Below are 26,320 nucleotides of genomic sequence, written 5' to 3'. Positions count from 1 at the left end.
CAGGGAATATCTAACTTTGTTATAAAGCCATTCACTCTGATTCTATTTTATTTAAAAAAAAAAAATGAATCATGAGTCCGATTTTTTTCCCAGGGACAACCCCCCCTAATTTTCAATCATAAAATATTCAAGAAGTTTTTCTGAAATTTACAGTTAACTATTTTGAAGAATTCGAAACTTGCTTGTGAATCATGTTCATTATCATTAAATATATGATGACAATTAGCTAATGCTATACATTAGTTTGCCACCAATTTGTTTTCTTGTAACAATAATGATAAAGGAAAAAATTAAGTATGAATGTTACTTTAAAACTGTCAAACTCTCATTTTAAATGACTTAAGTTCTGCATCAGCTTTTATCCACAGTTAAGAGGTCACTAGTCTCATAATTTTTAAATATCCCCAAGATTTACATTTATTCTTGCTGTGACTGAAGTACTTATATTTCAAAATAGCAATCCATTTCAAACAAATTTATGTAGACAGCTTTGTAGATTGAATTTCCTACATGTATTCACAATGATCCAGTGTTCCAAATCATTAGCAATCACTGATTCAGTGCCTTCAATTATTATTCATTCAGTTTTTTGAATTTATATTGATCCAGTCACCATGAATACAAGGACTTTGGGGAGATGTCAAAGTTTAAGAAAAGAAAAAGAAGAAAACTTAAATATTTAAATTCATTACACAGAAACACTTAGAATTTCTTGCCCCCCCCACTCCCACTTTTAAAAAATGCTTGGATACAGTTTTATATTGACATTTTATTATTTAAATACGGAAGTACAAGGTATGTCTTACCTTGTTTTTCAGAAAATACTCTGTCCTCAAATTATTTCCTTTTTGGTTTTGATTATATCGTATTGACTGACATTTACTAGCTAGCGCTTATTGTCAAGGTATTAAGATCCATGTGCTACATATACTCCAATCACCATACATAAAAATGTATTTATATGAGCAAGTGAAACAGAAGCATTGTGTAGAATTATATATATCATTGTAGATCATCATAAAAGTATACATTTTAAAAGAAATAAGGAGAAATGAGTTCGATTGCTTCAAAACTTAGTGGCTGATTGTAAACATGTTTTTTCCATATTTACTTTCCCCCAGGAGAATTGATTTCTGGATTGCTATGAGGGCTTCTTGGAATTCATCAACTCAGTATAATTTCTGTACTTTCCCTAGGGCTCAGGAGGAGTGAAAGCCTATCAGAAAAGCAGGTGAAAGAAGCTAAATCTAAATGCAAAAGCATTGCGCTCCTTCTTACAGACGCCCCCAACCCCAACTCCAAGGGGGTGTTGATGTTTAAGAAGCGCCGTAGGCGGGCCAAGAAGTACACCCTAGTCAGCTACGGCACTGGCGAACTTGAGCGCGAGGCCGACGAGGAGGAAGAAGGTGACAGAGAGGATACTTGCGAAGTAGCATTTCTGGGCACGAGCGAATCGGAGGTGGATGAAGAGTTATCGTCTGACGTTGACGACAGCGCACAAGTGGTGAACTTTGACTGGGATTCGGGACTCGTGGACATCGAAAAGAAGCTGAACAGAGGGGACAAGATGGAGATGTTGCCGGACACCTCAGGCAAGGGCGCCCTCATGTTTGCCAAGAGGAGGGAGCGAATGGATCAGATCGCGGCCCAAAAAGAGGAGGAGAGGGTGGGGGGAATGCCCGGCAGAGAACCCGAAGCTGCGCAGACGGACGGCCTGAGAACCGTGGCTTCCTACCAAAGGACGGAGGAAGAATCGGTCCGAACGCAGAGCTCCGTGAGCAGAAGCTACATCGAGGTGAGCCACGGTCACGGCCACGTGCCCCAACAGAACGGCTTCAGTGGGGCGTGTGAAACCGCAGACGCACCGAGGATGATCCCTATGAACAGAACAGCCAAACCCTTCCCGGGGTCTGCGAACCAGCTCGCGACCCCCTTCTCCCCAACCCGGAGCATGGCAAATCCCACGGCGGACTTCCCGGCGCCTCCGCCCTATTCCGCGGTCACGCCTCCGCCTGAAGCCTTCTCCAGAGCCGTGTCAAGTCCCCTAGCGGGCCCCGCGCAGCCTCCTCCGTGGCCCCAGCCCACCCCGTGGGCCCAGCCGGCCTTCTACGACGCCTCGGAGCGCATAGCTTCCCGGGATGAAAGGATCGCGGTGCCGGCCAAGAGAACAGGGATACTGCAGGAGGCCAAAAGGAGAAGCACGACGAAGCCCATGTTCACCTTCAAAGAGCCCAAAGTAAGCCCCAATCCCGAACTCTTGTCCCTTCTTCAAAATTCGGAAGGCAAAAAGGGCACGGGAGCTGGAGGCGATTCCGGACCCGAAGAAGACTACCTCAGTTTAGGGGCCGAGGCCTGTAATTTCATGCAGAGCTCCTCTGCGAAACAAAAGACTCCGCCTCCGGTGGCTCCGAAACCGGCAGTCAAGTCCTCGCCCTCCCAACCGGTAACTCCAGTCTCTCCGGTCTGGTCCCCAGGAGCGGCTCCAACCCAACCTCCTGCCTTCCCCGCGTCCAGCCCGTCGCAGGGCACCGTTGTCTCCTCCATCAAAATAGCCCAGCCTTCCTACGCTCCGGCTCGGCCCGCGAGTGCTCTGACCCTGGCCGGTCCCTTCAAAGGACCACAAGCAGCGGTAGCCAGTCCCAACTACACACCCAAGCCAGCGGCTCCCACACCACCAGTAAACGCTGCTCACGCTGCTGCAGCGGGACCATCTAATGAGCTTCCAGGAATGAGTGGGAAAGGAGCCCAGCTCTTTGCTAAGAGGCAGTCGAGGATGGAGAAGTACGTGGTGGATTCAGACACGGTGCAGGCCCATGCCGCTCGCGCCCAGTCTCCCACTCCGTCTCTACCGGCCGGCTGGAAGTACTCCTCCAACGTCCGAGCCCCTCCTCCTGTGGCCTACAATCCTATCCACTCCCCCTCCTATCCTCTGGCGGCTCTCAAGTCTCAGCCATCAGCCCCACAGGCGTCCAAGACAAGCAAGAAAAAGGGCAAAAAACCCCTCAATGCTTTGGACGTCATGAAGCACCAACCGTATCAGCTAAACGCATCCTTGTTTACTTTCCAACCTCCAGATGCGAAGGATGGCCTCCCCCAAAAGTCATCCGCCAAGGTCAGCCCGGTGCCGGGCATGAAGCAAGCTCTCCCTCCCCGGCCCGTGAACCCTGGCTCGCCCACTACTGCGCAGGCGTCTTCTGTGTACTCGGCGCCGGCATACAGCTCTCAGCCCGCCTTCTTTGCAGGGGCAGCCTCACCCATCAGCGCGTCCCCAGTGCCCGTGGGTATTCCCGCCTCCCCGAAGCAAGAATCAGCCTCTGCGTCTTACTTTGTGGCGCCGAGGCCGAAGTTCTCAGCCAAGAAAAGTGGTGTCCCAGTTCAGGTGTGGAAACCATCTATCGCGGAAGAGTAATCTTGTAGCCGAAGCTGAGTGTCCACTTTGAAACAAGCTGTTTGCAGTGTTGCTCCAGTCCCGGAGAATGCCTAGCGAGTCCTCAACTTACTTAGAATTTCAGATGTCACTTCCCAATCTGGGTCCAAGGAGCGTAATATTTTTAATGAGTCAAAAATATAACTCAGATTGACTTAAAACATATTTACCTTTTTCGCAAAAATAGGGGAGCACCCCAAAATAGACGTGCCATTATATTAAGTAAGCAGGATGCTTAGGATTTACGCTTTAGTCCCAAGAAAGACAGTGATCAGTGTTAGCAGACAGTGCACACAGCCTTTGTGTAGCGTACCAGCTACTGTGCTCCTGTGGTGAAGAGGTTCAAATGCAGGAAGAAGATACATGTATGGACTGAGAGTTCCTTTTTAGGTAGTGCTTTATCTCTATAACGGGTGTGAAGAGATAAAACATTTATTGAGGACAGGGATCAGCTCTGGTCTGTCAACCTCAGCCACCTGTTTGATAGTGCAGAGGAGGACTCTGGGGATTGTTGAAATGTACATATTTAGTAAGAAGGGTAAGGAAGAGGGTGTCAGTGATAACTGAGCACTAATTATGTATTAGGTTCTTCACCAGATGTTTTCTATGTATTAACTCATTTCAGAAGACTCCCTTAAAGTAAATGAGACAGGGCAAGAAGGCTAATTATCCTTAGAGACCGATTTCCATCTTCTCCTCCCAGTTACTTAAGAAACGAAGCAAGTGTTATCTCCGATTGCCCCTGAAAAGTGTAAGTTTGTGTTCCTCAGCCAGGGCAAGTGGTAGAGCACAGTATAAAGGAATAACATAAAAAAAGGGTGAGCAGGTTGCAGATAAAGGTAGCTAGGATTATTATTTTCCCTTGGGAAAGCACGCGATTGAGGCGTGAAGGGTTTCCGACTGCAGGGGCTGATTGTGAAGCACGAGGAACCCCGCGTGTGTGGAGGCCATAGGGTGAGAACACACAATGACTAGCATCATTTCTGAGTGACCTCACAGATGGCTTTCCTTGTGTTTGTTTTGCTTTCCGCCTACTGTTTCCCCCACTGTTCCTTGCAATTCGATTCTCTCAGCTTCACTTTGTGATTTTTGTGTGATGGACCAGGAGGATTCAGGCAAGGTTACCTTGTAAATTTGGATTGGTCACACACCATGCCGTCATCCAGCTGGCAATGAAGTTAAAAATGTTACTGACAGTAAACCTGAAGACCTTTCTCATATCTATTTTAAGTCCAATCTGACCAACCATGGAAAATATTCAACAGGAATTAATGTAGAGAGAACCGCAGAGCATTTTTGACAGCTCCGAGGAGAACCATCTACTTAGCACAGGAGACACATTTAGAGGCCTCTTATAAAAACTTGCCTACTTTGAGGGTACATGGTACCACTTTCACCCTCTGAAAATGTCTGTATTCCTGTTCTTTTAATGCCGTCACTGTCAACCTGCGATATTTTTCACTATCCTATTAAAATATCATTTCCTTCTTTATCTGTCTAATGTACATATTTTAAAAAGTAATCTTACCCTGTAGGACTGTTCTGACCTAAGTAATATCTCTGATATTTCTCTTCTGTTGCTCCAAAAACCTCTGAATTTCCTTTTGTGAGCATATTCATTTGTCTGCATGCTGTAAAACTCTAAGGCAGAACACACAAAAAGAATTAGGTCAGCTACAGGACAATGGGACTGTTTCTTTTGCTTTTTTTTTTTTTTTTTTCCTGGAAAATCTTCCATTGCCTTTGGTAATAGTTTACCTAGAGGTTACAACCACAGGATGCCGCTCAGTCCCTCATTTGCCTTTTTTGGAAATCAATTAGGAAGATTAATACAAAGTAAAGGAAAAAGCACTCTGTCCATTATATAACACTATTGTTTGTATTACTTGTTCCCTGCAAAGGAAGTCTGTCAAAAGCTGTGCATTTTGCATTCTTTTCTAATAGGACAACCAAAAAAGGCTTCTTAAGGTGAAGCAGGAAAGGAGATCATTTTTATAACTTGGCATTCTTGACATAACATTTAAAGAATGGTATGAAGTAGAGGAAAGATAATGGAACACAGGGTAGTTAATTTGAGATCACCAGTTCAAATGTAACTTGGGCTGGTAATGACCCATAAGTATTCCCAGTTGTCCAGTGGTTTGTGGTATGTAGGAATGAGAAGTGTTTTCAGTCCATTTCCTGTAGGACAGGTGGCAATCTTGCAGAGCTACTATTTGGAGTCGATGACTAAATACACCACTAGCATAACTGGGAGTGTCATAAGGTTCCCAAAAAGCTTCTCAGAAACATGCGAGGCATTCAATCAAAGCATCCACCAACCTCGACTGGGAGTGGAAGCATAGGTCTCATCTCGAACCATATGGATGGTCCTATGTTATGGAGGACGGGTGGGTACCCTGGGTACCCTCCCAAACTGTCTGTGACAGAGCGTCACCACACCATGAGGATGGGGGAGTGGGAGGGAAAAGGACTGAGCCAGCACCCAGGAGGAAGAGGCATTCCCTTTGCCTCTTCTCCTCAACCAGACAGCCTCCTGAGAACTTGCAGGCAGAATAAGCTGAATGTACCACCTTTCAGGTTGGAGTTATAGGAATGACATCAGTGCGGCAAGTGAGAGCCTTGGGTACTCGTGACCTCAGCTCCCCGCCCACGAGACCCCCTTTGCAATCTGGATATTGTTGGCTTTGTTGTGGTAGCAGATGTTGGACTGGTTGGTTGTGGTGTATGAGGAGGCAGGTTTTGTTTCGTTTTTAGCACCTTGCCTTTTCTCTTGTCCTTTGTTAGCTTAGTTACTGGGCAGAGCACCTATGAAGTCCAGTTGTCATCGTCAACACCATAGCAGTGATCATTTACTGAGCACCTGTGTTCGGTGCCTTTTGTACCTTATCCCAGGGAATCCACCGCATGGTTTACAGGCACTGAGATATAAAATAAAATGTAGTCACAGTCACTGACTTGCTGCAGGATCTCATGCAGTTTTTTCCCCCACGAGTTTCCCCTTAACAAGGTCTCAAACCTCTCTTCCTGGACCGTTGTGCCGGGAGGAGTATGCACAACACTAGATATTCTAGGAAGAGAGGCCCATGTGAATCTAAACACAGCATGAGCCTCTCCGTCTCATCAGAGAATAGACTGAGTCACAGAACTGGTGAGACTGGGAATCTGAGCATGGCCACTTCCACCTTAAAACCTTTACGATTTTGTTGCTAATATTTCGATAATAAACACATTCTGTTTTGAGAGAGGAAGAATCACACTGTTTCTGCATTTTGACCGCTCATTGGTAGTATAAAGCATACGTTTTTAGGAATACATCTTATAAGACACATTTGGGTTGTCATTGTGGAGCACGTAAAAGTTTGTACTTCAAAATCTATCCAGCATGACTGTTAATGGTTAGATATCTCATTTAATCTGCATATGAACCAGCTCATTTAACTACAGGAAAACCGATCCAAGTTACACATAGTTCTTTCGAGCAAGCCAGGGTTCTTCAATTCTTCCAAATCACACTGACCCCTTTCGAGAAGAGGGCTTCTTGACAGGGCTGCTGAGTATTTTCACGCAGCCTAAATTCTAGCCTGGCAGCGAGAATCACATCTGAGATGTCAAAAACAAAACAAATGATCTGCATTTAAAGGGTGTGGACTCGCAAAAGTGGGACCATTGTCCTGTTTAGAGCTTCTAGGTTAGAGAACTTTGAAGGTCCTTGTGCGGCTGACAGGCGTATCTGATACAGGCACTGAGTGGCAACTCCAGCCTATTAAGAGCCCGGGAAGACACAGGGCTGTTAGCGTCTGAGTGTGGAGATAACCTTTCTGACAAAAGCCCTTGCTGAGTATCATTTTATCCACTTACAAAGTTGAGAAGCGGCAAGGACCTGTATTCTAAGGGTGAGTTCCTGAAATCCACTGCTGTTTTATGAGTCACAACCGGCCTGGCAGGAAGGGTATTTGAAGTCATGGTTATCAAAAAGACGTGATTGTTTTCTGAAAAGCTAAATGCTTAAAATGCTTCCAGAGGGAAACAGTGGGCAGCGAGCATGCTCACTCCCTCCTAAAATCAGAGTTTTGAGTTTGTTTTAAAGATTGCTAAGAGTTCATGAGAAAGATATATAAAATCTAAGAACTAACATTATATTCCCAGACACACTGACCCTTACTGGTCGCATGTCCCCTTATTGCTGGACTCTGGGGGACACAAAGACTCAAGTAACACTTCAGTGCTACTAAGTTCGTCAACAAGTATTCTGGGAAAAAGCAGAATTGAATTCTTCTCTAGACTTCCCACCAGCTCTGGCCAAAGGCCATAAAGCAAACTCGCAAATTCCCACAGGACCCAAACACCAAGCAAAATCACTGCAAGAGGCCAATCTCTGGTTCTTCTCTATGGTTAAAAAGAAAAAAAAAAAAGTACAAATATTATAGTCTATTCTATGGAACAATTGGCCAATAAAAATCAGTTTCTGGAAGAGCCCCCAAAGCATACTTACTCTTTCCTTAACATTCTCAGGTACAGCCAGTTTGTTAAATTTTTTAAAAATTAATATGTTTCTATGGTATGTATATCTGTACTCTAGATTATCTCTTGGCACTTGGAAATCACAGAGCCTACTACTCAGAGGCAACTGAATGAAAAAAAATTAAATTGAAAATACCAAATCCTGTCAGACATTTCTCAGACTCCTGATTTTATATAAGTTTGCTAGCTAATACAGTATATTTCAAGTATAAAGAAAGTTAGGCTTATTTTGGGGCTTACGGTTTAAATCATTTTTTGTTATTAATACATAGAATTTCTTTTACCCCATTACCTCATTTTTGGCATGTTTATCTAAATTATGTGTGTTTTATGACTGCTGAAATATACATTCAGGGTTCCTAATATAAATAGTTCCAAGGACCCACTTTTCAGCCTGTCTTCCTTCCTCTACTTGATAACACTAATAATACTCAAAATAATAACATTCATATGTGCCATGAATGAATCTTGCTTTCACAGCCTCCACTTCTTGAGCTCCTTGATAACTGTTAATGATTCATTCATGGAAAACAAAAAACAAAAAAACAAAGGATTGAAGCTAGCTCTGAGTTGAAAAGTAGTGCACGATCTAGGAATAAACAGAAAATTTTTCTTCTTGGAATTAAATATCAAACACCTAAGTGTTTTGTTATTTAGAAGACATTTTAGAAGTCAGGGAATCTTTGATATCTTTACCTGATGCATTAATCTGTTTTCAAGACAACACAAAGACCTCGACTCAAGTATTGTGATCCAATGCAGGATTACATGGACGGGGATGGAAGCTGGGCAGCTACTCCAACAACCTCGTGAGGCCCGAGGAAAAAGTGGGTGTGGGGGGCGGGGGTGGGGTGGCATTCATGTATTATGTTTCTACTATGTGCCAAGAACTGTGTTAAACGCTTCCCATAAGTTATATAAATAGCTAACATTAACTGAGCACAAATTTTGGGCACTGAATTGTGGCAAGTATCTTTCATAGATTATCTCTTTTCTTTTATTGAGATATAATCCACATATAACATTATGTTAGTTTCAGGTTCACAACATAAGGATTTGGTATTTCTTATTTATTATGAAATGATCACCACAATAAGCATAATTAACATCCATCACCACACAGTTACAAATTGTTTTCTTATGAGAATTTTTAAGATCTACTCTCTTAGCAACTTTCATATATACAATATAGCATTATTAACTATAGTCACCATACTGTACATTATATTCTCCAGACTTACACTCTTTATTGTAAAATTGGGAGTTTGTACCTTTTGACTACCTTCACTCATTTCTGCCACACCTCTCTCCATTCCCATAGGTGATCACCACAGATTGTATCTTTTAATCAGTAGTCCTTGCGGAATAGATCATTATCCCCAGTTAATAGATTATAGTTGGGATTCAGAGGCACACAGAGGCTAAATAACTTGCCCAAGGTCACACAGTGTTAATTAGTGGACTCTGGATTCAATGTGGGCTTGCACTCCTAACTGATTATACTGTGAATTCATTTACTCCTCTGTATGACGCTGAAAAGAAGGTATTATCCCCAGTTTATAGGCGAGGTGTCTGAACTTCAGAGACGCTAAACCACTTTTCGGACAGTCATTAAGCTTATGAGTTGTAGGCTAGGTTTGAAACTAGGTCTTTGTCTGACATCCCAGCCTGAACCCTGTCTTCCACACTGCACGGTTTCCACAGTCTCATTAGACCCCCAAATACTACCCCCTGAGACCCATTAATTGTGTGTTCTCCAAACTATTTAGCAAGAACCTACTCTGGATAGACTTTATAGGTGACTTTGACCATGTTGATGACATTAGAAAATCAGATGCTTTGATAGTATGTTGGAAGTAAAAGCCACTCTCTGAGAAAGAAGCATCTGTCTTATAAGTTAAAAAGGTGAATTTGACAGTGATTTTTGTACTAGTTACCCAAATTCTCTTATTTTCTTATTTCAGGATGAATAGGTGATATTTATGGGCTGCGATTGGGGAGGAATGTCACTTAAAAAAAAATAAAGCAAAATTGGAATCTCTATATGAAAGGAAGTGTTCCTCTGGGCTTCACGCCATTCTGACTACACGTGATTTTTTTTTTTTTTTATTTGACAGAGAGATATCACAAGCAGATGGAGAGGCAGGCAGAGAGAGAGAGAGAGAGAGAAAGAGAGAGAAGCAGGCTCCCCGCCGAGCAGAGAGAAAACGTTCTTGTTAAATAGTGAAATGGTACCCAGCTTGGCTTATTACTACATCCATAATTTAAGACATTTCAACAAGAATAATTCTAAACAGAATAATAATGAGAGAGTCACGGGCTTTCAGTGTTTCAAATCTAAAAAATAGTTGTCACTGGAATCTTAGAATTCCATAAAGTCTCTCCTGGATATGCCCAAGGCAGAAGAGCTTTCTAGCCACAGTGTCTTCAGTGGAGGATTTCTCAACAGTTATTTCTGTCAAAGTCTTCCCAACAAGGACATTTTTACACCTTATGTTTTTCCAGTAGTTTTTTTTTTTCTTTTCTTCAGCAATGTCTTATTGTTATTTTGTAAACATCTCCTGAGGAACTGGTTTAATGGATTCTAAACAGGGATTTGAACATTCCCATCACTAACTTAAGGGAGAGAAGATATGAACTTCTAGGTTCATTGTAAGCCCCCCCCATTATATTTGTAGAGCTCCACTGCCTTAATTTAAAAATCATAGAGCCACTAATAAGGTGACTTATTATCATGAGGGCTTACTATATGCTAGATGCATACCTAACAAACATTGACTTTCAGTCATCACAAAATGACTATAAAGTAGATATTATGATCATCCCATTTTACAGATGAGAAACGGAGGTGAAGAAAAGTTAAGGAACTTTTCTAAGGAGGTGAGGGTAAGGTTCAAGACCTGACAGTCAAATACCAGAGCCATTCACTATCCACAAGTCGACATTACCTCTCTTGATCACAAGACAAAGGTCACAGTTGAAAGAACTTGGCTGCCAGAGCGATAAGCTTTACCGGTTGCAGAAATACCTCAAAAGTTACTTTAAATCATCTAAATCAAAGTAAGAAATATTAAAAGGACTTAAAGTTTGGTAGCCCCAAATGATAGATAATTGTAAGCAGGTACAAGGCAAAAAGAAACGCTGTAGTTTTCTGTTGGCCTATTTGCTTATAACTCAATACATGGAAGGGGGGAGCCTAACATTTTGCTAGTTACCATTGACCAGAATTTGCACTAGACCAAACTCCTCAAACACCCACTTCCAACCAACTAGCGTCATATATTACTACTAGGGCTCTCTTAATTTACACCAGGTAAATTAAGGAAAAAAAGAAGAGCGATGAAGAGAAATTTCTCAAATTTTAAGAACAATATGTAGAAAAATACTGCCCCCCTCCAACTTCTAAATTTAAAAGTCATGATTTGGTTTATGGGAGGCAAAAGGTAACCATTTCTTAAATGAAACTCATCTATGATTAGGTGAGAACCTGCACGCGAACCCCAAGTGTACAGAGGCACATTTTGCAATGGGCAATTGTGGACCTGGGCTGAGGGGTCTACAACTGTCTCCAGACCCACCTCTGGCTTGTAGAGAGGTTCTAGGTAGATGTTTCCACCTTTTCAAGCCTCAGTGTCCCTCCCTGTGACATGAGGACAATCCTCGGTGCACCTCACAGCTTGTGCAGGTTAGATAAGTCCATGGTGTTAGGTGTATAGAACAGTGCCTGACACATAGCAAGCATTCGACAGGTGTTACCTGCTAGTATTATTGCAAAGGTCACTTAACAAACCATAGCTACTATTTCAAAAACTTCCAAGGAGGAAAACACACACACAACCATTAGACAAGTCCTTTTGTTTTTTCCTGTGAATGTGCATCCCAGTTTTAGGGATCAAACACAACAAAAATAGAAAAAGCAGAAACAATGTCTGTATAAATCTACTGACACAAGCAATCTCAAGAGGCTTGTACTGAGAAGTCATTGTTTCTTCTATTTTCTTCTTACTGAAACTTTGTCTATGTGTCTCTCTCTTCAGCCTGTTAGACAATTTCTTTCTTCTTTTTCTTTGTCTACTGTCTTAGCATTGTAATGGTATACAAAATGAGACCAGGATTCAAAGAGATGGTACAATATTTAAAACAAACAAACAAAAAACTCCTTAACATCAGCTTTGAGACTCCACTATAAAGGGACTGTGTTCAATTCAAAGTATCACTGTTAGTAAAACAAGTTTGGGGACCTTAGCAATATAGAGAGAATTCTTATGAGGGGGATGCTTGTAAATTAAATATAGTCTCAAATTTGGGTGGTTCGTCTCCTGAGGAGGGTTCTGGTAGGATAGTTGAAGTTTAAATAGGACTATCCCACAGAAAATAAAATAGCTGGCCACCTGATTGCCTAGGCCACCCCAATTCAGACTGCAACAGTTGGGGCTCTGACAGAACCTGGCTGACCCCGGAAGGCGCTGCAGACAGCTGTTCTTACCCCTCCTTCCCAACGCTGTCCCAGGACAAAGGGTCAGCAACCTGGCCTTTTTAGAGTAATTGATCCCCTTGCCTGAGAAGCATGAGCGGTTTCCAAAAACAGGGTGAACCCTCTCTCTGAACAGAGCAAACTTCCAGTTCACAGGGCAAGGGATGAAAAACAATTCTCAGAATTTGAGTGCCTGGTGTAGGGAGGAACCTAGAATTCCAGCTGCCTTTCAAACCCAGGGAATTTTTGTGGGTTTCCTGGTGTGCCTCTAGAATCTTACTGAGTCAGAAGCAGAAGTTGGGATCAACCTTGAAGAGAAATTAAAAAAAAATCAAAACAACCTGAGAGGCTGAAAATTTTATCTGAGTCCCAAATCGCTTTTGCTTTAAATACATTTAAATTGATTTAGTTCTGTTTTCCTTTTGTACCATTTAATTTTTTTTTTTTTTTTGGAAAGTAAAAAAGCCAACTAGATCTCTTTCTTATTTTAAAGATTTTTTTTTTTTTATTTATTTGAGAGAGAGAGACAGTGAGAGAGAGCATGAGCGAGGAGAAGGTCAGAGAGAGAAGCAGACTCCCCATGGAGCTGGGAGCCTGATGTGGGACTCGATCCCGGGACTCCAGGATCACGCCCGGAGCCGAAGGCAGTCGTCCAACCAACTGAGCCACCCAGGCGTCCCTAGATCTCTTTCTTGAATGGCATACCCCTTAGTTTTGTTGTCTCCTGACATGTCTCAGATTGGTAAAGAAATATTCACAAAACCGTCCTCTAGAGCTCAAGATCACCAAAGAATAAGCTGGACTAATATAAATGAAGTGCTAAGTGTCATACCAATCCTTCCATTGTTAGGTTTTTTTTTTTTTCCCCCTTTATATCACACTCAAGAGTTAATTGGCAGTCTGGTCCACTGACTGCTTGTTAATGCTTATCAGATGGTGTCAATTATCATTCTTCATATAAACCAAAATAAACTAACTAGATTTTGAATTCTCCATTATGAAACAGCCAGCGAAATGTTACAACTCAGGGTGGGTGCTATTGTTGAAATAAAAAGCAAAGCAAAATAGATCACTTAGAATTTTTTATTTTAATTTTGCATTGAAGTTTACCAATTAACAAGATTTCCTTTACGTAGAGCACTTTAGTTTTAGCCAACCATTGTCTTCGGAGGGTTCTAACACACCGTTTTCCAACTTTTGTTCACAGAGGGAAATTAAGACCTTCCCCCCACCCCCACTCCTGGCCCCACCGTGGAAATTCTGACTTAGTAGGTCTGGGTGGGGCCCAGGGATTTGTTCTTGTAACATACAGCCCAGGTGATTCTGATGCTAATGGCTGTGCACCACACTTTGTAAAACACTTTTCTAACACACAAAACACTTAGGTCAACCTTATTCTTTAAAACCCATAAATAGTTTTCCAGTTTGTCCAGTCAGGCACAGCCAGACTTGTAAACTGCACCTGTTTTCCACTGTTTGGAGGCCTTGTCTGCAGTGATCGGCGCGGGTGCGCGGATCTTGCGGGCATGATCTCAGTGGTCCACCAGGGGGCAGCAAACCCTCTTTCCGCTCCAAAAGGGCTTCGCAGGCAGCCTCTCTCAAACTTGGGAATAATTTGCTCGGAACGTTCTTTTTCTTTATTTTTTAAAATAGGAGAATAAAGAGGGCCTTCAGATGTGATTTTGTCGGGCCTCCTGCTTCTAAGCAAGGACGAGAAGAAATACTTCTAGGAAGAGAATGATACAGTTTTATCATCTAAAGAAGGGACTCGACAGAGTTCCTTGGCCGTTTTTTCTTATCTCTGGGGAAAGGGATTGTATGACTTCCCTTGGCTGTAGGGCAATAGAGTCTGTTATCTCTGATCAAAAATGTTCTTACTAATAACTAACTTAAATCTCTCTGGCAGTCATCAAAACATTTTTATTTTGGGATCTAGGGTAAAGGAGAATTTTGGAGCACTTTGAGTGCTAATTAGCCTCTTAAAGGGAAAACAAGTATGACTGTAAAATTTTCAGATCTAAAAAACACCCAAATTCATGTACTTTAAGGATCACTGGGGGAGATTCCAGTGTTTTTGTTGTGCCTTTCCATTATGATGATCACATGGTGTGATAGATAGACAAACTACAATCAGTCAGGGCTGCTTAAATACTAGGAGAATGTAACAGAACAAAGGGACAGGTAGACCCACTGAGGAGCAGCTTTGATCCCAGCAAGACCATTGTCTTCAGATCTTTGACGCACTAAAGTTTATTTCTAAAACAAAAAGGATGGTGATGTCTGGAAGTTCCGTAATATGAGATGAATGTTTGTACATTTACCAGTGGGAGGAGAAGAGACCAACAAGAGATAGGAGAGTTAGATATTTGAGGAACTATTGTGAATGAGGGAGTAAATGTATCTATTGATGAAAAAGAAAGGTTAGGAGTAATCAACAGAAGTTACAAAACAGTAAGTTTCAGTTTAACAAAAAACTTTAAAATCTTGTGGGGAAGAGATGGAGAAGGAATTAACATATATGTTGGACACACAAAAGGTGTCAAGAGCTTTAATACATGTATTTAGTTGTCATAACAACCTTATTTGGTGGAAAACTATCATTTTTTTAATTGATAGGAAACTGGAGCTCAGAGAGGTTAAGAAAAGTGCCCAAAGTCACACAGCTAGTCCTAAGGTGGGAGACCTGCCAACTGAGTTTATCTGTTTTCATAGCCTGTGCTTTTTCCCACTACAATGCCTATCAGGTGTGTTGTAAAAGACACTCCTGCACCTACTTGAAACCTGATTACAGATCTCGAATCCCATCCACCTCTGAGATTTTATAATTTGCTATATATGTGTCTTCTAAAAAAATTTTGGGTTAAAAAGTTTTGTATTTTGGTGTAGTTCAATACTTTTTAAAAAGCAACGTCAGATTAATACCTGACAAGACAAAATTTGTTTGTTCCTTATCCCTTCAATTTCAGGATATTTGTAGAAAACACATCTTAAAATTAAATAATCATTTTTTCTAATAAAAAAACAGAGCTTAGGGGAGAATATCTTTTTCTTTTCTTCAAGCCATGAGTAGAATGATTTCCTTCAGTTATAGTGTCTGTAAGTATGATTATAATTCCTTTTGACTATTCTTGAAACACACACAGATACTCCTTGAGAAGGGGGAGCATTGTGAAGCTCAGAGGAAACGCTAGGCCTCGGGGAGCCACGAGGTGGGTGAGAAACATCTGGCAATACTATAAAGTAGAATTTCCAGTTCCCTTTCCTTGTCATTTCACCTGCATCACGAGAGCTCCACACTTCGCTGTCAAAACTCCCATGTTCCATTGTATAGAATTATATCAGATGTACCATGCATTCATACAGAAAGCAATCTTCTGTAAGAAAGAACCATTCAGCATTTATCTTCTTTGCTTTCAGTATTCAACCTCTGTTTTGTTGTCCTTCTGCTTTGTTTTTTTAAACTTCTATAATAGTCTACCTAGCACTGTCAACCATGGTCAAAGTGAAAATCCTATCTTATGAATGATGCATAAATTTTAATTATCAGTGTATTGTTGGGGATGACTGCATCGTCAGACTTCATCCGGTCTCATGTAGACTTCAAATTTTTGCAAAAAGAAAAAAAAGTACTGATCTAGAGTGAACTTCATTTAGCAACTAGTTATAGCATCAAAGTTGCATTTCGCCTGAGAATACCTGACCAATGGTGATAAATTGTAAGCCATTGTCTTCCCGCCCACCTCCTTCAGGCCCTTTAAATGAAAGAATTTGGAGATAACTTTCCTCCCAGCTTAAACACACGCAAAAGCTCTAGCCTAGGTCACAGCCATGTGTGATTCCAAATAGTCAGTGATTGCTGGTCTATGATTTAAAGTTTGGAAAGAACTTAACTGCCTTAGACTTAACAATTTCAAAACAGACAAAGTTAAGGATAAGGATGCGACTGAAAAGTCTGCACATCACTATCAGAAAGTGTCTCATCATGTGTAAGAACTAGATCAGAACAAAGAGAGGAAATTTTTGATGGGTTTAACTTAGGAATCTTTTTACAAAGAGATAAGCTCTAGACATTTCTTTTTCTATCCCTTCCCCAGAGTTTTTCATTTTTTGTTTTTTAGTGGATAGTTGCTTAAGAACTTCAGGCATACATATTAACAGAAGGGTCCCTACTCTCCATCTCAAATGCCTATTTATAAGGATCTAGACATTTCAGTACCTCCAGAAGAATTTATCTTTTATCTTAGGCTAAGACTACACAGCCAATGTGGCTTAGAGGGTTGATGAAGTGTTTGTAGCTAATTCACGGAGCTTTGTTAACTCACCTGTGTATCTGCATGAATCAATATTGAAAAAGGAAAACGTCGTTTGGCAATTGATAGTTAAAACTACCTAACATATCAATATGAAGGTGAACCTGGGAAACAGGAGTAGTCAGGGGGATGATAAGGAACGAGATCCTTTGAATAAATGTGTGGCCCACATAGCAAAATTTGCTATAGTGTTAATATCCAATATCATGTCTAAGAAATTAGTTATTGGAGTTTTGTGAGAACATTAAGAAAGCTATGGCAATAGGAAAAGCTGTAGTAATAGCTGACAAGAGGGGAAAATTAAAGCACACTAATGCCTCCTGAGACACCTCCTTGAACCATTAATTGGATTACAGATACACCTGTGGTTAGTATTTTCAAGTGAAGTAAATGCTTCCCATTTTGAAGATATGTTCCTGGGACACTACTGATAAAAAGATGTTTCACGTTCTCCATTTGTATTTGAAAAGTACACCGTCATGACTATCATCCTATACTCTGCTTTAATCTATATTTCCCCCTGAGGGGACTTTTTTATCTATTTCAGAAAAACAATCATTCCTTTGAAAACCCTCATTACTTTATGGCATCCTCGTGTCTATAATATGAAATGACATACGTGGAATTACTATATAAATCCCTCAGACAAGAAAGATATGAAATAAAAATTACCACTTGCACCAGCAAGATGTGGTAAGGCAGTTAAACAAAATTTTTCCTATTCTGTGCTTAAGAAAATACGTTGTTGGTTACTTCCCGGATGAAGAGTTAGATTTTTTTTATTCCTAATTTTAAACATCACTCTGGGGCCATGATTTTGACGAAGGAAACATAAATATGATTTGGCAGTAAATCTTAAATTTCCCAGGAACAGTAGGTTAAACATTTTCCCCAGGGACCAGGAAATGAATCAAAGGATCTATTTCACAAGCTTAGAAAACATAATGGACAGAAAAACAGTTACAAAGACCAAATAAGTCATTTTTCTCATACTGTGTTTTCCACATTCTTGTGAAATAATATTGTCACATGTTTAGTTGTTGATGTGTCCTTGTCATTACCATTAACCAGCTTTGGTTTGTCAGCTTTTTAATGTAATTAGGAGTCGTGATAGAAGAATGACTTAAAAACATCCCGGGGAGAAATTTGTAGAATGTTTTCATGTCAAAGGCCCAATCAAGGTTGTTGCATGCTATGTACACATTTCTTAAGAATTCCTTTTCTTAACCTCTTATCTGATAAAATTTTCCTCTGGGAAAATCAAAGCCATTCTACTTGGGAAGTGAGTTTGCTTAAGGGGTATTAGCTCTATGTCAAATAGCAGGCACATAATCTGTAAAATATATTTAAAACACACCTCTCTTTGCTCCACTTTTTCCCTAGGAGTAAGTGTACATTCGTGGTGACTTTTCTTTTTTGTGAATGAGGGAGGAAGGAGATGGTTACCCGGATTTGTTTCAGGAAAAGTATTGAGGATATAATGGACAGCTACAGCTATATTCAGATAGTGAAATACATTTTAAGTAGGCTTTACCGTGTAGGTAATAATTTTATACTAGTAATGATGAGTCCCCTTTTTTAAGTACTTACTACATACCAGACACTAACAGCTTTCTTTACAAAAGTCTTTCAAAAGTTCAACAGTTCATTTATTTCATATAGGATCATCAACCTTTGTTTATTGTGAAAGTTTCTTTGTTTTTTTCTATAGAAACTGATGAAATTGGAACTTTTAATATGTTATTCATTTTTTTTTTCTATCATGGAAATCCATATGACTTTTACTGCTTAAATTTCCGGAGATGAGAGAACTTTCTCTTCAGAAAATATTTTGAATTGTGTTTAAAATTTTGTTTTTACGTTCAAGCCAATTAATGTAGATTTTTATAAAAATGTATTTTAGGGGCCGCCTGGGTGGTTCAGTGGGTTAAAGCCTCTGCCTTCAGCTCAGGTCATGATCCCAGGGTCCTGGGATTGAGCCTGCTTCCTCCATTCTCCCTGCCTGCCTCTTTGACTACCTGTAATCTTTGCCTATCAAATAAATAAAACCTTTTTTAAAAAAATGTATTTCAGGCCTTTCCCCAAGAAATACAAAAAATTTAAATGGCAATTCCAGCTTTTTAAATAAAACACGGTATATATATATATTTTTTTAAGATTTTTATTTATTTGACGGAGAGAGAGATCACAAGTAGACAAAGAGTCAGGCAGAGAAAGAGCGGGGAGCAGGCTCCCTGCTGAGCAAATAGCCCTATGTGGGACTTGATCCCAGGACCCTGGGATCATGACCTGAGCTAAAGGCACCACCAAGCCACTGAGCCACCCAAGCACCCCTAAAATACAGTATATAATAGGAGTATTTTCATAGGCTATAGTTTTTAGAATGGCATACCTTTTTGAGAATAAAGGGAGGTGAGAGGGTAAAATATTGCTGTGTTGTTAATCTCTCTTCATTAATAGATTCAGTGCCTTACAATGATTTAGATACAATTTTATTACCTGTGACTTTAATTTTTAAATTTCCCTATACAGACACATACCAGCTGTGCGACCTAGTGTAAATTACCTCATTTTTATGCTCCAGTTTCCTGATTTGCAAGATTGGGATTATAGGGTTGTTGAGAGGATTCAGTGAGTTAACAGAAAAACTTGCTCAGCGCTGTGATTAGTACACAGTAAACATTCTATACATTTTAAGTCTCGCTATCTTTGCTATCTAAGGTGAAAAGGGACCGCGGAGGTATATGCAGATTCCTCGTAACGTCAGGCTTCATGATCTTACATTGAATGTGGTTACTTTTGTTCTTTTATAACAGAGGGTTAAGAAAGATTAAGAAATCTGCAGCCCCCCCCCCACTCCCACCCCCACCGCGGAGCTAGCAGAGAGGTGAGGTCAGAGCGTGTTTCTGGCCAGTGCTGCTGCCTGGGTTCTGACGTTCTGAGGGTGGGAAGCCGCCCTGCGGTATCTGAGGCCTGTGGTGCTAATGCCACTTCAAAGGCAAGGCTCCCTCCTATTTTTATCCTGGGTCGGCAGCCTGCCCATGCAGTTGCCTCTTGAACAAAAGGTTCTGCCAGGTCTCTGACACCTTCTAAGACCTCACAGTCTCTTCTCCCAAAACAAGCATAATCACCCCTTGTTTTGCCGTGGGGCGTTTGATTTCTAAAAGAAATCTCTCCTCTACCCCTGCTCCTGAAACGGTAGCCGGCATTGTTACCATTTGACTAGCAAGGAAAATAGGGCTGGAGAGGTGGACGCACACGGGTCACCAGAGGCAAAGGCAGGACTCCCTGGGTCAGTGTGACATCCCAGTTACCCTTCCCAGCGTATCACGCTCGCTTCCATTGTCATTTATAACCCTTAGCCTTTCTCGCCAAGGAATTTCCTTCAAACATAAGATAAGCTTTTAAAGCGTGCATTGTTCTAGAACCCAAATTTAATCTAAAAGTTAATCTAAAGTGAATACAGATGAATAGCAGGGGCAGAGCCCAGATGAGAAGCACTAGCTACAAGATGGTATCTCTTTTTCTGAGGCCCAAGTATGTTTATTTCATGTATGGAAGCAATGTGTGGTTACTTGGCTACTTCCCTAGTCAACAGTAGGACTGATTCCTCTTGACTCTCCGCACTATTCTTGATGAGCCGCCCAGTGCTGCACATTGCTGTCTGAAGAGAAGGACACCCTCCTCCCTTTTGTTAGGAGAGTGTTACCACAGGATTTCCAAAAACTCTGCAGGTGGGGGAAACTTAAGATTCACTTTAGGAAGGCAGATCACAGAAAATAGGAGATAGACACTATTTTATTAAGAGACTAGGACAAAAGGACCTTAAAATTCTCCTTATTCCTTGATGTCAAGCTTGACTGTACGTGATTCGCCTCAAAGGAACATTTATTCCGCATTTAAGGATCTCTAGATATAAGCGTTCTGCATCTCCATGAGAATTATCTTTCCTGTTAACCTGCTTCCCTATCAGGAAAATTAATCCAAGACTCAAGAAAATGGGAGTGCCCCCAAGAGATAAATTAGTAGAAAAGGCCATTTGCTACACCTGATTGCAGTCTCATGATAAATGGTAAATCAGCTTTCAGCTTTCCCTTCTGCAATTTTTTTTTTTAAGATTTATTTATTTTAGAAAGTGAGAGAGAGCGCACAGTGGGGAGGCGCAGAGGGAGAGGGAGAAAGAGTCCCAAGCATACTCCACATTAAGTGTGGAGTCCGACCTGGGGCTCAATCTCAGGACCCTGAGATCAGACCTGAGCCGAAAGCAAGACACAGACTCTTAATGGACTATGCCACCCAGGCACCCCTTCTTTCTGCAAATCTAACTAATCCCAATGTCCATTATCCTTTTTTTAAATAATTTTTTTATAAACATATAATGTATTATTAGTGCCATGGGGTACAGGTCCATTATCTTTTTCTTCTTAGGTCTTTTTTTTTTTTTTCCACTCTTGCAAATATATTTTAGGCTCTCTTTAGGATTCATGCATAAGTCTAGGACTTTTCTCATTTGGGGATTCAGAACAGCTTGAAGCCCTCACACTTGCACTGCCCTAAAAATGCAAATGATTTTACTTGCACATTAAAATCTTCTACCGGCTTAGAAAAGTTGATTTGTATGTAAATATTGATTCATCCTCTTTCTTTTGACAAACATGGGTTGGTGTGCAGATTGGTGTGTGTAGAGGGCGGTGGGATGAGTCTCTTTGTGTGAGTCCCTCACTACATGTAAGTGTTGTGAGAAGGGCTACCTACATCTTGAGGCTTGATGAAAAATTTTAGTGAAGCTAACCAAGTTTCCTGGTTATAGCAGTCTGATATAGAAATTATTCATTCAGCTAACAAATATTTCCTAATTATTCATTCAACCAACAGATATTTCCTAATTATTCATTCAGCCAACAAATATTTACTAAGCATCTACTTGCCAGGAACTGTTTTTCATCTAGAGATGTCTTAATGAAAAAAACAGAATGAAACAATAACTCTTACTCTTACATGGAGCTAAATTCTAGTGGGAAGAAGCACATGAACAAAGTAAATAAAATATTTATTATGTTAAATAGACATAAGCTTAAAGGGAGATATAAAACAAAGAATGGGTAATTTCGACAGAGAAAGAGAGTGATATAGACAGATAGATAGACAATATTCAGATAGTGATCATATATTTGAGTAAGGCATGAAGGAAAAGAAACAGGAGTCGTGCTGATATCTGGAGTACTGTGTTCCAGGCAGAAGGATCAGCAAGTGTAAAGGTCCTGAGGCATGAGTATGTCTGGTGTGTTCAAAAATAGCAGAGGCTGGTGTGGCTAGATCCAAGTGAGAGGGAAAGAGCAGAAGACGATGAAATCAGAGACTAAGGTGGGCAAGCAGATTTTACAGGGCCTCGAGGGTCAATGAAAGGCCATTGACTTTTCTTTTTTGAAATGAGAAGCCAAGGGAGGATTTTAAACAGAGAACTAAGTGACATAATCTGACTTAGGTTTTAACAGGGTAATTTTGGCTACCATTTGAGAGTAGACTAGAGCAGTAAGAGTGGGACCAGGAAAATCAATTAGGAGACCGTAACAATAATCCATGCAAGATTATGCTGCTTTACCTTAGGGTGGCAGCAGTGGAGGCATGGGAAATGGTGGCAGACTGGATATATTTTAAAGTCATCGTTGACAGATCAGGTGGTGAGCGAGGGACAGGGAAGAGTCAACAATGACTTTCAAGATTCTGACCTGAACAGATGGGAAGCTGGAGAACGCCTGGCGTTTTTTTTCCATTCATGTGCCTCTTCATAGCCCTCTGCTTTTTAGAAATTCTTATGAATGACTTAAAAGGCACATGAAATGTCCTTTATTTCTGTTTGTCTCTGTTGGAATCTGCTTATGACAAAATATATATTTGTGATGAGTATTTACTGATCATGTGTTTAAGAGAGAAAGTTGTTGAAGGAGTCAAAATAACATTTGAAGGAGATGAAATAACATTGGAAACAACATTTATTGAGGACACTTCCACTACTACAGCAGTTTAAACAGGGATTGAGTTAAGAGAATGTTTTCGGCTTTCCAGGTTTATGGTATGAAATAGTTTGAACTTCAGAATATAGCCTATTAAACTTCTTTGGCTTCTAGGGCTATTTGCATTGCTTTGGAATTCACTTCATTGTCTTGTGTAAACCTCAGACTTCACTTCCTTTTTAAATGTCAAGTGTTTCCGGCCAGTTAAATCGATTCCCCAGAAGTTTAGCAAGGAAGCTAACTAAGCTGCTTCATTAACTACGTTCTGTGGATAAGTCAGCATTGAACTGATATGACAGGTTGGTTAAGGTAAGCTGGGAAAGGCCCTCCGCTCCTCTGAGCTTTTCAGGGGACTTGAGAGCAGAGCCCCATGTGTGTCTCACCTTCACAGAAAGGGAGCGAGCACTTCTAAATGTGAGGGGTGCCCTAGAACCCACCACTGACTCCTTCTTGTGACAAATGGCAAGATGGCAGCAGTAATTAATCCTAACGTAGTCAAAATTTAAATGAGTCTTTCCAAAATTTCTAAGATCTCATTTCATTTAGTTTGCTTGGATTTGAATCTTAAAAAAACAAACAAACAACAAAAGACATTTTCACAAAGCGATTTCATGGCCAAGCATAGTCTACTACTTGACTGAGAACTCTGTGTGAAACTGTGTGGGACCAACTTTTGCACTCCAGCACGTACTAGATTTCTGCCCTTAGGGAAGTTATTTATTTATTTATTTATCTATTGCTACTTGCCCCCTTTAAGTCTCACTCTCCTTGTCTTTGTCCTTGAAAATAGGAACAATAATAGGGCCTGCTTCATGGGTTTGTTTTGAGGATTATGTGAAATACTCTGTGTGAGGCAACTAGTAGCCACCTCTTGGCACATGGTATGAGCTGGTAGTGTTGGCTATTATTAAAGGCAGAGGTAGGAAAATGTTTATGTTTAGCTAACACCAGGTGATTTGTGAGTTCGGGGGAATCTTTGCATCCTTTGCTGTAGGCATTATATTGGACTGGCAAAAAAGTAGCATGTCCTTTCTTGCACTGAACACTTAAAGAATGCACCATCCTAAATACACAGACCAAATGTTCTACATGCGTATGAACTGTGCCATCTGCCAGATGACAAGTTCCCTCCATCAATTTGACTGACGTCTTCATTGGTATGCTTTCGGGGTCTGTGTTTTTGAATATACATCTACTCAGGAAGATTAGGATCGTGTGTCTGCATTAACCTTACCAAACAAACTGAGACAGAAGGATGCAGACTTGAGAGAATGACCACCATAGATGTTATTTCTCCCTCGTCAGAAAATGAGGGATAGGAATAGGATGGTGAAGGTGTTCAAAGAGGGTGGAAGCAACTAGGAATATGTGAAGAAAAGACATATAGAAGTGGAAGCAGGTATATCTTATGTTACTAGGACCACTGGGGTAAAAGTTATGGGAGGCGAAAGTTGGTTCAATGTAAGGAGGATATTCTCAACAGTTAAAGCCCAAGGATTGACCAAGATGCCCTGAAAACATGTTATCCCCTTCTCTAGAGCAAGGCCTGAGTGAAGTATGAGGTTTCAACTCTTAACACTATTTGAATTTCTTGAAATTAATCCTTAGAAAAATTTTTTCATTCTATGTTTAGTCTATATTTCAATGTTAAAAGAATAAAGAGAGAAAGGCTTAGTGTACTACTGAAAATGATAATGTTACATGACAGAGTATAAAAACAAAAGTTCCCCCGAGGCCCTCTCATATTGGAGATGTTGTCCTCTAAAGTCTGATTTCAGATGAAACTACAGACTCTACGAAGAACACAGCAGGAGCCACTCCCGCCAGAACCCTCCAGTCAGGTCTAGGTTATTAAAAGGGATCAGAGAGTGGCAAGGAGAGAGGATTTCTTGAGGAAGAATTTGGATGCCAGAGATCTTGGGGTGTGGGTTTGGAGTAGGGGGAGGTCCTACCCGCTCGCCCCCACCCGTGTGAGAGAAGAGCTTCTTAGAGGGGGACCTGGGTAGCTCAGTTGGTTCAGTACTCGACTCTTAATATTGGCTCAGGTCATGATCTCAGAGTCATGCAACTGAACCCCACATCATAGGCTCTGTGCTAGGTGTGGATTTCCGCTTAAGATTCTCTCTCTCTCTCTCCCTCTGCCCCTCCCCCTGCTCACACTTTCTCTGTCTCAAAAAAAAAAATTTTTTTTTTAAAAAGTGGCTGCTTAGAGAGCTTGTTATGAGATATCTGCATGAGAATGGATAAGAAAGCAGAGTAGACTGGGGTCTGACACTCTCCCAAGAAATCTGGAAGGTGAGACATGGGCTCACAAATTGTTTTGGCAAAACACGAGGAAATCTGCTGTTGTCATCCCAAAGGCAAATGATGAGTGTTCTGTGTGGTCCCCAGCAGGCCAGGAGCAAAGGAGAGCTGGATGGGGTTGTCTTGAGGTCTCTTCAAATGGACCCCCTTGTAGCTTCAGCTTCCTTGGGGGTAAAGAATGAGTCACAAGTAACCTGTTAGAATAGGGATGACTTGGCATGAATTGAGGGCTACAAGCAAAATGTCCCCAGTGATAGGAATCTCCAAAGATCCTGTGAAAAGTTCTCTTGTCTGGGCCTACCTGGCTCTGAGTGTGAAAAGCCAGAATACGATGTTACCAAATCAAGTAAAAATTCCCCTCTGCTCTTTGTCTCTTCTCCGTTCTTGTTCTCTAAGTCCAGGGAGCGTGAAGTCCCAGTTAGCAAGTTGAGGGAAGAGAGGAAAGAGAGCAAGAAGAAGCCAAGTACAGTGCCTTCCCTGAAGGGAGACGATCTTCCTGAAACAGGCTCCGGGGAGAAGAGATTTAATTCTTGTTACTGCAAGGGATAGAATATTCTATTTTGAAATGAACTGGGTTGGGTAACTTAAAGTGACCACAGGACTATTCGTAAAAGAAAGCAGAGTACCAAAAAAAAAAAAAAAAAAATTAAAAAAAAAAAAAAAAGAAAGAAAGCAGAGTACCACAGGAACTGCTATGTTCTCATCTAGTGACGTGGAAAAAACTTCTTTCATTAAAAAAATGAAAGGGTTTCAGGAGACAAACAGAAAGAAGCAATTTGATGACACATTGTATGTATCGCTAATTTAACATATGGGTTACAGTTAAGTGCTCATATATCAGAAATTTAAATTCTTTAGATAATAATACAACCCACGCTGGAAAAACAGCAACCAAGGATCCAACCCATGTTATGCTAGGATTCTACCATCAGACATTCAAACTCCAAAATAGAAGAAACACCTCTGTTATTTTCAGGTCCCTTTGGTCATTTCTGGCTCGGGGTGTATCACATGGCTTCCTTTCGCTGGCCAAGCGGAGAACAGCATGAGCCTTGGGACAGAGACTGACAGAAGGAAATAGCACCAAAGAACAAGATGCGAAAATTGCTTTGGGGAAATACATTAAAATTAGAGGTTTGGGTGCAGGCAGGGACCAGAGACCTGCAATATTTTGGGCACAAACAGTAACAACAATGTACCTAGAGAACTATTTATTTATACCACATTTGCATCCCTTGTCTCTGACAGTTTGTACGTTTATGTTCTA

The 26,320-nt window shown here is 41.0% G+C and overlaps 1 protein-coding gene across 1 annotated transcript in view; it reads left to right on the top strand.

Annotated features, from left to right (window-relative positions):
• Positions 1-26,320, top strand: part of SYNPO2 (synaptopodin 2) — a 178,723-nt gene that overhangs the window by 146,405 nt on the left and 5,998 nt on the right. Inside the window, exon 4 of the mRNA XM_044224115.1 lies at positions 1,197-3,379. Coding sequence (XP_044080050.1) covers positions 1,197-3,379 — 2,183 coding nt within the window. The remainder of the gene's footprint in view (positions 1-1,196; positions 3,380-26,320) is intronic.

This window comes from Neovison vison, chromosome 11, assembly GCF_020171115.1.
Source record: "Neovison vison isolate M4711 chromosome 11, ASM_NN_V1, whole genome shotgun sequence".
In the NCBI taxonomy this organism is placed as follows: domain Eukaryota; kingdom Metazoa; phylum Chordata; class Mammalia; order Carnivora; family Mustelidae; genus Neogale; species Neogale vison.
The sequence above is the reverse complement of the archived record's forward strand: the minus strand, read 5'-3'. Positions and strand labels throughout refer to the sequence as shown.